Consider the following 14,520-nt stretch of genomic DNA (forward strand, 5'->3'; position numbering starts at 1 on the left):
ATCTAGGGATGATGGGAGTTGTAGTCCCAAAACATCTGGAGGGCCGAGTTTGGGGATGTTGCCCTAGGTGGTCGGCCATCCAGGCATTGAGAAACCCAACCTTGCATAGCTTTAGAAAGGCGGCAGCATCCTGTTTGTAAGTTTAAGGCCTGGGGGCAGACTTGCGCGGTTTTTGCATTTTTGCCATCGTCCTACCTCATCAAGAGAGCTAAAACTTAAAAGGTGCAGCTTTTCATCCTAGGCTCTCCAGAAGAGGCAGAACCATCATTTTCTCCATCCACCAACCTCGCTATTCCATCTTCAAGCTGTTCGATAGCTTGACGTTACTGGCTTTGGGGAAGGTACTCTATCATGGACCCGCAAAGGAAGCCCTGGGGTATTTCCAGTCTATTGGTAAGTTAACTCTTATTATTGTTAGTTTCTGTTTCTCACTGGGCAGCTGCTGGGAGTCACAGGACTCTGTTTACATTCCAGAGACCTTGCAGTCTCACGGGAAAGGGAGACGGGATGTGACGTTAGTGGTTTCCTGTTTCCTTTGTTCCTTTGTTCAGTTGCTCTCTGCTTTCGAAGAGAGAGGATGTATATTTCTTAGCTGTCTGCATAGTAAGAAATAAAACTCTATACAATGTAGCCAAACCTCTCGTCTCTTCCCTGTGCTGGGAACCCTGCTGGATAGAATGTGCTTGAGGCCTTATCAAAGGCTCAGGCCATTAAACATGTCGGAGGCGATTTCAAAGGCTCAGCTCGGAGGAAGATGAGGCCTTATCGGCTTGGCCGAGTGGAGATTCCGACAGTTATTATAAGAGTTTGTAGGCGCGGGAATGTCAGCAAAACTCACCAGAGCAGGGATTAGAAAACTCAAGGGGTCCACTGAAGCTTTTGTAGACAACTGAGAGCTGCCAATGGCACGCAGATTTCATGTCAAGATCAAGATTTGCCTCGGAGACCCTAGCAGAGAGACTTCTGGGACTGTCTCTGTCTCTCTTTTTTATTTTAAATATTTTTTTTTTAATTTTAACATATAAATTATAAAATGTACCACAAAACTTATCACTAATACAATCTTTTTAGACTTCCATCAGCACCTCTGATGATCCACCGTTTTGACCACTTAACTTTATATTGCCTTTACATCTCTTAACAGATCATCCTTCCCCTTCTCCATTTTTGCAATACTCCCAATAATACTCCTCACAAAACTTCTTGCAAACCTACAAACGTCGTCTGATCTTCGCAAATACTTTTCAAATAGTCCGTAAATTTACTCCAGTCTTCCGTGAATTTCCAGTCCCGCCGGTTTCAAATCCTTCCTGTTAGTTTATCTAGTTCTGCATAGTCCATTAACTTCATCCTCCATTCTTCAATCGACGATAATTTTTCTTGCTTCCATTTTTGGGCCAGTAATATTCTTGCTGCTGTTATTGCATATAAAAAGAGCTTACATTCCTTTCTATTTATATCACTCCCCACAATGCCCAGTAAAAATGCTTCTGGTTTCTTTATAAATGTATATTTCAACATTTTTTTCATCTCATTATATATCAGGGACCATCTCTGTCTCAGCTGCTTGGGCTGACAGTGGATGCTTCCAGACAAGCCTTTTAATGGCCAATTGCCATGTCTCCTTTACATAATTGTATGGGGATTCCAGGAAACAGCACGAGCCAGTTGAGATTCTTCCATTCTCTCCCTCCCCCCACTGCTTCCTCCATCTTTCTTCTTGCCACAAAAAAACCCTGAAGGAGGGAAAGAGCAAGATAGCAGTGACATCTCTCTGCAGGTGTGAACAAGATAAATTATGATGAAGGCATAGTGAGATTTGCCCCTAGGGAAGAAGGCTGTCGTGTTGGGGATTGCCCTCTCTGTTGTTAGTACAGTGGTACCTCAGGTTAAGTACTTAATTCGTTCCGGAGGTCTGTTCTTAACATGAAACTGTTCTTAACCTGAAGCACCACTTTAGCTAATGGGGCCTCCTGCTGCCATCGCGCCACCAGAGCACGATTTCTGTTCTTATCCTGAAGCAAAGTTCTTAACCTGAAGCACTATTTCTGGATTAGCGGAGTCTGTAACCTGAAGCATATGTAACCTGAAGCGTATGTAACCTGAGGTACCACTGTACAGTCATACTTCAGGTTACAGATGCTTCAGGTTGTGTTACTTCTGAGTTTTGGTGGCTGCACATGCGCAGAAGTGCTAAATTGCGATTTGTGCATGCGCAGAAGCGCCGAATCACAACCCACGCGTGCGCAGACTGTGGTTTGCGAACACTGTGGGTTGCGAACGTGCATCCCACACGGATCACGTTCGCAATCCGAGCATCCACTGTAGCGCTGAACACCCACACCCACACGCACACCCACACTTTGAATCCAAATGTACAGGATTGCTTCACCTTGCTTTTGTTCCTCTGGTGTCAAAATTAAGCATAGAATCATAGAGTTGTAGAGTTGGAAGGGACCCCAAGGGCAGTGATGGCAAACCTTTTAGAGACCGAGTGCCCAAATTGCAACCCAAAACCCACTTATTTATCACTTAGTGCCAATTTCACCTGAATTGGGGCCTAATCTGCAGTAGCTTCCACTACTCTGACTCCTATTTAGCCCTTAAGAAAGAAGGACCTGGTTACCATATTGCATTGTATCTGGGGAATTTATGTGAAGTCTAGGCAAGCTCTCTGCATTGAAAGAGAAGATGCATATAGATCTTTTTGCCGTTCATTAACCCAACAATTAGAGGGATGCGGGTGGCGCTGTGGTCTAAACCACAAAGCCTAGGGCTTGCCAATCGGAAGGTCGGCGGTTCGAATCCCCGCGACGGGGTGAGCTCCTGTTGCTCGGTCCCAGCTCCTGCCAACCTAGCAGTTCGAAAGCACCTCAAAGTGCAAGTAGATAAATAGGTACCACTCCGGCGGGAAGGTAAACGGAGTTTCCGTGTGCTGCTCTGGTTCGCAAGAAGTGGCTTAGTCATGCTGGCCACATGACCCGGAAGGTGTCTGCGGACAAACGCCGGCTCCCTCGGCCTATAGAGTGAGATGAGCACACAACCCCAGAGTCGTCCACGACTGGACCTAATGGTCAGGGGTCCCTTTACCTTTACCTTTTACCCAACAATTACCCATTCTCACCACCGTTGTTTGCCTTCAAGAAGATAAGTGTAGTTAATATATTTTGACATCACCACCACAAGACCGGGTTCGTCTTCTCTATGACATACTCGTCTTCTCTGTTAGGATAAAATACTTGTTTTTTGCAGCAGCTGGAGCAGCTTTTAGAGAAAATAAATTCCAACAATGTTTTCCCCGCTCCCTCGCCCAGCCCCAACTGGCCCCTGCGCAGGGTGTCCGTCGTGGTCCTGGGTGCACCATCAACACTCGGTTGAGCTCATGAAAAAGTACGCAAACAAGTGGGAAGCGATCATGGCACGGCAAGACCGGTGGGGCCCGAAGCCCCGATGCCGGGTGAGGGGCGATGAGGATGAGGCGGAGGCGGCCCTGCCTGGCTACCTGGCGCTGGAACAAAGTGGCTTCGTGAAGCTCGCCAGCAATAATAATAATAATAATAATAATAATAATAATAATAATAATAATATAATTATATCCCGCCCATCTGGCTGGGCTTCCCCAGCCACTCTGGGCAGCTTCCAACAGAACACTAAAATACAATAACCTATTAAACATTAAAAGCTTCCCTAAACAGGGCTGCCTTCAGATGTCTTCTAAAAGTCTGGTAGTTGTTCTCTTTGACATCTGGTGGGAGGGCGTTCCACAGGGCGGGTGCCACTACCGAGAAGGCCCTCTGCCTGGTTCCCTGTGACTTGGCTTCTCTCAGTGTGGGAACCACCAGAAGGCCCTTGGCGCTGGACCTCAGTGTCCGGGCTGAACAATGGGGGTGGAGACACTCCTTCAGGTATACTGGACCGAGGCCATCCTCCACTGCTGGCTCCTATGTGATGTGTCCTGCCCGGTGCTTCCATTGGCCCTGGCCAGAGGGTGTGTGAAGCCTCAACCTCGCAGCAGGAAGAGGAAGAAGGCAGCTGCTCAGCTGCCCAAGCTGAGCTGAGTTCTTGACGCACCACCCTCACCTTCTGCCAGCTTTGTGCTAGGGTGACGGCTGCATGCCCACGGAGAGGGCTTTGAGTGCCACTACTGCCCTAGTAGAGGTTTGCCACTACTGCCCTAGGGTCATCTAGGGTCCAACCCCCTGCAACGTGAGCTGGAAAGGGTACATCCATCAGGTGGGCTTGACAATGTGGGTGTGCCTGCCCTGATGACATGCCTATCAGCGCATGAGATTGTTGTAAACAAAAATCTGCCATTTTTTCCCTTATGGGGTATCCAAGAGCCCATATAGAGTCCTTACATAGGTTCCCTATTGGTAGGAGAAAATAACAGAGGCCCACCAGAGAATATTGAGAAGCAAAGCAGCTAGTAAGCCTGATCTTTATTGATCTGTTGCAACAGGGTCCTCACTCACCACATGCAGGAGGGAGGAGGAACCCTGAACAAAGGTGTGCCTGCCCTTATATGTTGCTGTTGTTGTTTAGTCATGTCCGACTCTTCGTGACCCCATGGACCAGAGCACGCCAGGCACTCCTGTCTTCCACTGCCTCCCACAGTTTGGTCAAACTCATGCTGGTAGCTTCGAGAACAATATCCAACCATCTCGTCCTCTGTCATCCCCTTCTCCTTGTGCCCTCCATCTTTCCCAACATCAGGGTCTTTTCCAGGGAGTCTTCTCTTCTCATGAGGTGGCCAAAGTATTGGAGCCTAAGCTTCAGGATCTGACCTCCCAGTGAGCACTCAGGGCTGATTTCCTTTAGAATGGATAGGTTTGATCTTCTTGCAGTCCATGGGACTCTCAAGAGTCTTCTCCAGCAACCCTTATATAGACATTTTTAATTCCCTGCCCTGGAGCTCAAGACCACCCCTCCATACATCATACCTACATCACAGAAAGAAATCTGTTTATCTACAGCAGAAATCTGTTTATCTCGTCTGACAGGTTACCTGTTTAATGGTCACTTGATTGGATTGCCTGGGGAGCCTGGCCAGTCTTTTGTAATGATAAATACTTAGTTCCTGAGCCATGTCACAGGTTCACACCCTATTCATATCTTAAATGTGCCCTTGAGACAGGATTTGTGAAGGAAAAGACAATGGGGAGGCTTTTCCATTTTCCTTTGACTTTGCATAGAAAACATCTCGTCAGTTTGGGAATCAAATATGGTTTCAGGTCGGTCTTCCTGTGCTGATCTATGTACCTGCTTTGTTGGTACACTTATGAACATTTAACATATAACTAAGACCTCAAAATTCCTATCACAGGATAAATAATCATGGAAAAAGAGGCACGCACACGTCAGCTTCCATAGCACACTTAGATATCGAGCCTCCCTTGTGTGTTAAGGTGTGGTTTATATGGGTTGAAGACAACTCCCTATTCCATTCTTAAGTAAAGAAGTTGGGTTTCCAGGATACAAGTCTGGGGCTTAAGAGTTGTGGCATTATTTCTCAGCTCTGAGTGACAGTTTTTATTTATTTATTCATTAATAGAACTACAATTTATTACCTGTTGTTTACTCCAAGGTAACAAGGGAAACATTTGGTGTTAGTCTCGTTCATACCTGTGTTTAAAACCAATTTGCTTAGAAGTCTCATTTGTTACATAAATGTGCTCTGGAACGCAGCTGTGGTGACTCACGTCGTCACCTGTGTTGTTGGGGAAAGACCACTCCCATTGAGGTAAAATACCGTATTTTTCGCTCTATAAGACGCACCAGACCACAAGTCGCACCTAGTTTTTGGAGGAGGAAAACAAGAAAAAAAATATTCTTAATCTCAGAAGCCAGAACAGCAAGAGGGATCGCTGTGCAGCGAAAGCAGCAATCCCTCTTGCTGTTCTGGCTTCTGGGATAGCTGCGCAGCCTGCATTCGCTCCATAAGACGCACACACATTTCCCCTTACTTTTTAGGAGGGAAAAAGTGAGTCTTATAGAGCAAAAATACGGTAGGTGCTAGCAGTGGGGAAGTACAACTTCCACAAAGTTTTTATTTGACATAACTTACTTGATTGATTGATTGATTGATTTCTTGTTTTTCACTGCTGCTTTTCCTTCAAATGAATCTCAAAGCAGCTTACCAACAATAAATAACAATATAATAGGTAGAGCATGAGACTCTTAATCTCAGGATCCTGGGTTCGAATCCCATGTTGGGTGAAGGATTCCTGCATTACAGAGGGTTGGAGTAGATCAGGGGTCAGCAAACTTTCCCTGTCCCTCAGACCTTGTGGGGGGGCCAGACTATATTTTGAAGAAGAAGAAAATGAACAAATTCCTATGCCCCACAAATAACCCAGAGATGCATTTTAAATAAAAACACGCCTTCTACTCATGGAAAAACACCAGGCAGGCCCCACAAATAATCCAGAGACGCATTTTAAATAAAAGGACACATTCTACTCTCGTAAAAACACGCTGATTCCCAGACCGCGGGCCGGATTTAGAAGGCGATTGGGCCAGATCCAGCCCCCGGGCCTTAGTTTGCCTACCCATGGACTAGATGATCCTTGTGGTCCCATCCAACTCCATTATTCTATGATTCCATGATCACAAATGCAGGATAAATCATATAAAATAATTAGCAAATGAACACAATTTTCCTCCCTCTATTCACTAAACATTTTCCTTTAAACGTAAGTTGTTCTTGTTCTCTTATTCTATATGTTAGGTCCGCAAGCTGCGCATATTCCATCAATTTAAGTTGCCAATCTTCCTTAGTTGGGACTTCACTCGTTTTCCATTTTGGGGCTAACAAAACATGAGTCCATAGAGTGGCATCCATAAATAACCTTTTCCAGCACCTGGGAATTTCCGTCTGAGTTATTCCGAACAAAAGGAACTCTGGTTTGATTGTATTTTAAAGTACTTAAAACCATTTCCCCCCATTCATTATGAATTATTTGCCAATATAGTCGCACCTTGGTTTTTGAACAGCTTAGTTCTCGAACATTCTGGCTCCCGATCGCCATAAACCCGGAAGTCAATGTTCCGGTTTGCAAACCGTTTTTGGAAGCCGAACATCCAACGGGCCTTCCGCGGCTTCCGATTGGCTGCAGGAGCTTGCTGCAGCCAATCAGAAGCCGCACTTTGGTTTCCAAACGCTTTGGAAGTCGAACGGACTTCCGAAACGGATTCCGTTCAACTTTGGAGGTACTCTTTCACCCTTTTACAGGTCCACCACATATGAAAGAATGTACCCTCAGTCTCATTACATCTCCAACGCTTACTCTCTTTCTCTCTTTACAGGGTATGAGTGCGAGCCTTTCAATAACCCAGCTGACTTCTTCCTGGACGTGATCAATGGTGACTCCACGGCTGTAGCTGCAAGCAAATGTGGTCAGAAACTGAAGAAGACCGATGATCAGGAGCACGTGGGTAAGAAGCTGACATCGGGGGAGGTTCTTGATCACCACTGGGGATCTAGTACAGTGGTACCTCCGGTTCTGAAAGAGATCCGTTCCGGAGGTCCGGCCACATCTCGAGGAATTCACAACCGGAGGACCGTTTCTGCGCATGCGCGTGTGCATAGAGCGCTTCTGTGCATGTGCGGGAGGTGAAACCCAGAAAAATACTTCTGAGTTTGCTGCTTTCGCAACCCAAAGTTTACGTTACCCAAGGCTAACATAAGCAGAGGGTCCGCTGTACTATATTTCTGAAAAGCATTCTATGATATAGTCCTAAAAATTGAGGGAGACGCAGGTGGCGCTGTGGTCTAAACCACAGAGCCTAGGGCTTGCTGATCAGAAGGTCGGCAGCTCAAATCTCCACGATGGGGTGAGCTCTTGTTGTTCGATCCCAGCTCCTGCCAACCTAGCAGTTCGAAAGCACGTCAAAGTGCAAGTAGATAAATAGATACCACTGTGGCGGGGAGGTAAACGGCATTTCCGTGCACTGCTCTGGTTCATCAGAAACGGCTTAGTCATGCTAGCCACATGACCCGGAAGCTGTCTGCAGACAAATGCCGGCTCCCTTGGCCTATAGAGCGAGATGAGCGTGCAGCCCCAGAATCGTCCGTAACTGGACCTAACGGTCAGGGGTCCCTTTACCTTTACCTTTAAAAAACGGAGGGTGGGGTCCCTTTTTTCTTTTTCCCCAGAAACCAGTAATGAAAATGGCATGGAAGAGGAAGGCGTGGAGAAGACACTGGTGGACTCCTTGCATGAGAAATACCTCAGCTCCTCCCAGTACGAGAGCATGATGGAGCAGCTGAAGAAATACGAAAATCTCCACGGAATCCCTCAGAAGAAGCCGAGGCTCATGAATCAAGTGACCTATGCAAACGGCTTCCTCACTCAGCTCTACTGGGTGTCTCAGCGCTCCCTCAAAAACCTCATCCGAAACCCCCAAGCTTCTGTGGCGCAAGTAAGGAGCAGAAGCGTCTGCTATTGTGGACCCTCAAGTGAGAACGTCTGGTGCATCCAGAAGCGTGTCATAGCAGGGTGCTTGTGGCTGGAGGTCCTAATCTAAAAACCATAACTTTCACCGGGGTCAGCTGGCTTCACAGTCCCTCCAAGTCTCCCTATTTTCCAGGGATAGTCCCGGATTTGCAGAAGCCCTCTGATTTGATCCCGGAATGTCCCACTTTTCCTTAGGATGTCCCTATTTTCATCAGAGAAATGTTGGAGGGTATGGTAGGACGTTCTTATTTTTATTGGAGGGTATGGAGTTATGCGACCCCCAAGCCAAGGAGATAAGTAATTCTACAACCTTTAGAAGACATCTGAAGGCAGAGAGAAGTTTTTTAATGTTTAATGTTTTATGATAAAAAATAAAAAAAATTCCTTCCAGTAGCACTGTAGAGACCAACTAAGTTTGTTATTGGTATGAGCTCTCGTGTGCACGCACACTTCTTCACATATATAAAAACACTATTATGTTTTTATATACAGTGGTACCTCTGGATGCGAACGGGATCCGTTCCGGAGCCCCGTTCGCATCCTGAGTAGAACGTAACACGCGACTGCACGTCTGCGGGTCGCGTTTCGCCACTTCTGCGCATCCGTGTGACGTCATTTTGAGCATCTGCGCATGTGCAAGTGGCGAAACCCGGAAGTAACATGCTCCATTACTTCCAGGTCACCATGGAGTGTAACTTGAAAACGCTCAACCTGAAGTACATTTAACCCCGAGGTATGACTGTATGTTGGAAGCTGCTCAGAATGGCTGGGGCAAGCCAGCCAGATAATAATAATAAAAATAATAACAATAATAGATGTCTTTATTTTCATTGGAGAAATATTGGAGGGTATGGCTTCAGTGGCACTGAACTGACCTTAAACAGAAATATTCTAACTCAGCTGGTTGGTTTTAACTGTTTTTTGGATGGGATTCAAACATACTCAGTAAGCCCACAACTTATACGCATTTGACATGTGCGCATTCAGCTGTACACACATGGGGGGAAATCACAAAAATATTTAACGGGGACGGGGTTCCAGAAAAAAATGACTTTGGCAATCCCATCCACCATTATGTCTTGATTGTGCACGATTTTGGCTTTTGGCACAATCCCCAGAATGTAACACCTGTGTAAGCTCACTGTATTGGCAAAGCTTGCTAAATTATAGCAGGTTGGGAGGTCTTGCACAACTAACCCCTTTCCTCAAAAGACTGGACTGTTTGCAGCAAGGAAAGTGATGGGCAAAATGCACTGGAAAGGGGAGATAGGGCTGCCATATGGCGGAAGTGACGTGCGGGGGGGGGGGAGATTTTCTGGATTTTCGCATTTTTCCCAGAAAAAGCTCAACAACCTTGCCGTCCAACAATTCTGGGGATTTTCTTTTACAAAAGGACAACAAATTTGTTTGTGCCAGATTTTCACTTCTTGAAACATGGCAACCCTAGCTTGTGTTGATGTAGCAACGTCTCATCTCCCTTCAAGCAAATCAAAATGCATGCTCAATAAGCAGGCAGTGGTGTCGCAACGGTAGGGGGACGGAGGGGGCGGTGCGCCCTGGGTGCCATGTCTGGGGGGTGACAAGAAGGCAATCCGCGGGGGCTCGCCCTGCCACGGCGGCGCGAGCAGCCATCGCGCCACCACAGCCGCACGTGGAATATCTTCCATTCACAGCTGCAGCCGCAAGCAGTGGATCCCAGCACTGTCCGTACAGCGCAGGAGCGCCAGCAGTGGCAAACCACTATGTACAGCACATGTGCGGCGCCGCTACATACAGCGCATGCGTCGTACGTAGCGACGCCGCACATGCTCCCTACATAGCGACGCCTCGCCCCCAGTGTTACGACGCCCTCGTTCGCCCCTGTAAACCTGTTATCTGAAAGCACCCTGAACTAATTCCGAGCCTGTGGATATCTTTGCCTTCCTTGTTTGTTTTGTTCAGGATGGTCAGATACCCTTTGACCGTTGCATTCTGTTGCTGTGCCAGTGAGCGGGTGCAGAATTAATCTCTTTCTTTTTCCTTTCCCACATTCCAGGTCCTTGTGACAGTTGTCCTGGCACTGATCGTGGGGGCCATTTTCTTTGGTGTAAAACTTGATCAAAGCGGTATTCAAAACCGGTAATCCCTGATGCTTTTCTCAAGGTTTATTTTCCATGATAGCATTATTATTTTTTAAATAACTTTTGTTAGTTTTACATATAATCACATTGGCTCATATATACCGTATTATTTGCTCTGTAAGACTCACTTTTTCCCTCCTAAAAAGTAAGGGGAAATGTGTGTGCGTCTTATGGAGCGAATGCAGGCTGCACAGCTATCCCTGAAGCCAGAACAGCAAGAGGGATCGCTGCTTTCACTGCACAGCAATCCCTCTTGTTGTTCTGGCTTCTGAGATTCAGATTTTTTTTTTCTTGTTTTCCTCCTCCAAAAACTAGGTGCATCTTGTGGTCTGGTGCGCCTTATAGAATGAAAAATATGGTATTTGGCTCATATATAATTGGCTCATATATAATTGGCTCATATATAATCACTTTGGCTCAACTGAGCCATTTTAGGTAATGGCATAACAAGAATAGGAAAGGAAGTAAAATGCAAAGATGCAAAAATTAATTTTGTAAACCTTTAGCCGGGAGAGAGGCAAGTTGTTCCCTCCCTCCCGGCTAATGGTTTGCAAAATTAATTTCCTTTTTTTAATTTTTGGAGTTGAAACAATCACAGCCATATGACCTATGAGAAGTTCTTGAAAAATGCATTAACGTACCCTACTCTAAGGTCAAGATCCATCTCAGTTTAACAGCAGAAAACCATGGTATCTTGCCTGCATAAGAAACAATATGTGTTCCCACCATAGACAGGGTTCAGTGATTCTACAGAAAACTTCCGAAGCAGTTAATGAAAGTAGTTGCCTTACTTTTGGTTGCTTCTTTCAGAGTTGGATCTTTGTTTTTCGTAACCACAAACCAGTGCTTCTCCAGTGTGTCGGCAATCGAGCTGTTTATAAGGGATAAGAAGTTGTTTGTGTAAGTATCAAACCTCCTCTAATGAAACTGGGAGGCAGGGAAGGGCAGATGGATTTGTTAGTGGAAAAGAGGGGCTGGTTGATACGATACGATAATCTTTATTGTCAATGACCCATGCAGAACAACGAAATTGGAAAAAAACTACATCAGACATTCAAAAACCAACAAGCCTGCTATCCCAACTATCCCAGCCTGGTTAACCCCCTAAAAACTCTGATACCCCATAATTAAATACAATATACTCCCACAGAGACTACCTTACACTGCGTTTAAAACCAAAATTGCATTTGGATAAAAACTGTTTCTCAGGCGGCTAGTTCTGGTCTTTATAACCCTGTACCTTCTTCCAGAAGGCAGAAGCTGAAATAGATAATTCCCGGGGTGCCTACTATCCTGCACTATTTCTGCAGCTTTCCTCTGACACCTGGAAGCATAGATTTGATAGAACTGTAGCGTTGCAAGGGACCCTGGGGATCTTCTAGTCTGACCCCCCTGAATCCAGCTGTCCCATACAGGGATTGAACCTGCAGCTTTGGCACTATCAGCACCGTGCTCTAACCAACTGAGCTATTCCATTTCCTTGAAATAAGTTCCTTTTTTTATTTCTAGCGTCTAGGATAATGCAAAACCCTAGGCCAGGGGTCGGCAAAGTTTTTGTGGCAGTTCATGGTCCCGCAGACGCCGCTGTGGGCTGTAGTGTGTGTGTGCGTGTGCAAGCACTATTTCTGGCGCTCCTTCCAGCACGGAGGAGGCGTGTGCAGCTTCCCATTGGCTTCAGGAGCTTTCTGCAGCCAATGGGAAGCCGGCCAGCGTTGCGGAAGGCGGTCCCCACTTTGCTCCATGCCGGTTTAGCGTGGCACACGGGAGCTGGCCAAGCGGGAGGCAGGGGTCAATGGGCCGGTTAAACGACCCCCATGGGCCGCTTGTGGCCCATGGACCTTGGGTTGCTGACCCCTGCCCTGGGCCTAGTTTGCAATGAGGTGGTAAATCTGTGGGCTGTATTCCTTCAGAGTGAGGTCCTTCCGAGTGCTTATTTTCTTTAAAAACTGTTTAGGGGTACAGTCAACGCTCGGGTTGCGAACATGATCTGTGTGGGATGCACGTTCGCAACCCACAGCGTTCACAACGCGCAGTGGCACATCTGCGCATGCGCAGGTTGCGATTTGGCGCTTCTGCGCATGCGCAAAGCGCAACTTAGCACTTCCGCGCATGCGTGACCCCCGAAACCCGGAAGTAACCCATTCCGGTACTTCCAAGTTTCGGCGATCCATAACCCAAAAACACGCAAGCTGAAGCAGCTGTAACCCAAGGTATGACTGTACAGTGGTACCTTGGGTTACATACACTTCAGGTTACATACGCTTCAGGTTACAGACTCCGCTAACCCAGAAATAGTGCTTCAGGTTAAGAACTTTGCTTCAGGATGAGAACAGAAACTGTGCTCCGGCAGTGCGGCAGCAGCAGGAGGCCCCATTAGCTAAAGTGGTACCTCAGGTTAAGAACAGCTTCAGGTTAAGAACGGACCTCTAGAACGAATTAAGTACTTAACCCGTGGTACCACTGTACTACACTCTGTATTCATTCAATACAGCATGTCGTTTGCCCTGTATTTCCGCTCTGCTGTGTGCCTCGGACGTGACTTCTGGTGTTTCACGAGGCACCAGAAGTTGCGTTGGGGACCATGCGGTGTGGGTGCTGGGCACCCACCCAAAAATTTTGGTGGGTGCTCAAGCACTCAGGGCCCCCTAGAGATGGCACCCTTGAAGGGCAGGGGAGAAGATGAGGGTGAAGGAGACTGAGCGGAGATATGATAGACATCTTCAAGTATCTGAAGGGCTGTCACATGGAGGAGGGAACAAGCTGGTTTTCTTCTGCCCTGGTGAGTGGGACCAGAACCCATGGCTTCAAGTTACAAGAAAGGAGATCCCAGCTAAACATCAGGAAGAACTTCCTGACAATAACAGTTGTTCAATAGTGGAACGGTCTCTCTCCCTCAGGAGGTTGTGAACTCTCCTTCCTTGGAGGTTTAGAAGCAGAGGCTGGATAGCCATCTATCACAGATGCATGCTTGACCCCCGAAACCCAGAAGTAACCTATTCCGGTACTTCCAGGTTTCAGCGGTCCATAACCCAAAAAAAGCAACCTGAAGCAGCTGTAACCCGAGGTATGACTGTACTCTCATTCCGTCTGAGACTCAGGAAACACCAGGACAGGAAATAAGGCTGCGGTTGGGGGTAGCAACGGAAGTGACAATTCACTGTTCTATTCAACAGAACTGATGATTCACCCCTTTCCCTGACATCTAATGCTTTATGTTGAGATGCCTGACTTTGCAGGGGCTTGAATGAGATAACCCTCAGGGTCCCTTTCAACTCTCTTTTACTCTCGCAAGATGGAATGTACAGTGGTACCTCAGGTTACATACGCTTCAGGTTACAGACTCCGCTAACCCAGAAATAGTACCTCGGGTTAAGAACTTTGCTTCAGGATGAGAACAGAAATCATGCTCCGGCGGCACAGCAGCAGCAAGAGGCCCCATTAGCTAAAGTGGTGCTTCAGGTTAAGAACAGTTTCAGGTTAAGAACAGACCTCCGGAACAAATTAAGTACTTAACCCGAGGTACCACTGTACTGCCCTCGGCTGTACTTGAGGGACGACTCCAACAGATTCCACCCAAAAAACACTCATGTCCCTGTGGAGATGGCAGCACCGAATCGGTGGCGCATGCCCTTCTGGCTTGCACTCTTTATAAAGGCTTGAGGAATGAGAGTATCACCCTTCTTTTATTTTCCATTCCGGGTCGCCCAACCACTGCCACAGCGTCCTTTCTCTTGGCAGATCAAGATGAGCGGGTGACAGCAAAACTTGCAAGGTTTTTAGCTGGGGCAATCAGAGTACTATTTGACTATTGATTGAAAACCCTAAAATGTATTTTATATAATTGACTTTTTATTTCTATTCTTTGTATATTGTATTGTTGTTTTTTTGCCATGGCCGATAGCAAATAAAGGTTCATTCGTTCATTCATTCATTTCCTCCCAACT

General features: G+C 46.7%; 2 protein-coding genes across 2 annotated transcripts in view; both read left to right on the forward strand.

Annotated features, from left to right (window-relative positions):
• Window positions 1–14,520, forward strand: part of LOC310763437 (broad substrate specificity ATP-binding cassette transporter ABCG2-like) — a 36,809-nt gene that overhangs the window by 13,638 nt on the left and 8,651 nt on the right. Inside the window, exons 7-11 of the mRNA XM_083615624.1 lie at window positions 242–393; window positions 7,306–7,434; window positions 8,156–8,421; window positions 10,492–10,574; window positions 11,387–11,476. Of these exons, the coding sequence (XP_083471750.1) occupies window positions 242–393; window positions 7,306–7,434; window positions 8,156–8,421; window positions 10,492–10,574; window positions 11,387–11,476 (720 nt within the window). The remainder of the gene's footprint in view (window positions 1–241; window positions 394–7,305; window positions 7,435–8,155; window positions 8,422–10,491; window positions 10,575–11,386; window positions 11,477–14,520) is intronic.
• Window positions 9,756–14,520, forward strand: part of BLOC1S2 (biogenesis of lysosomal organelles complex 1 subunit 2) — a 28,560-nt gene continuing 23,795 nt past the window's right edge. The window contains exon 1 of the mRNA XM_083616068.1: window positions 9,756–9,759. The gene's annotated coding sequence lies outside the window, so the exon portion shown is untranslated. The remainder of the gene's footprint in view (window positions 9,760–14,520) is intronic.

Source organism: Podarcis filfolensis, assembly GCF_964270895.1.
Source record: "Podarcis filfolensis genome assembly, chromosome: 5".
NCBI classification, from domain to species: Eukaryota; Metazoa; Chordata; class Lepidosauria; order Squamata; family Lacertidae; genus Podarcis; species Podarcis filfolensis.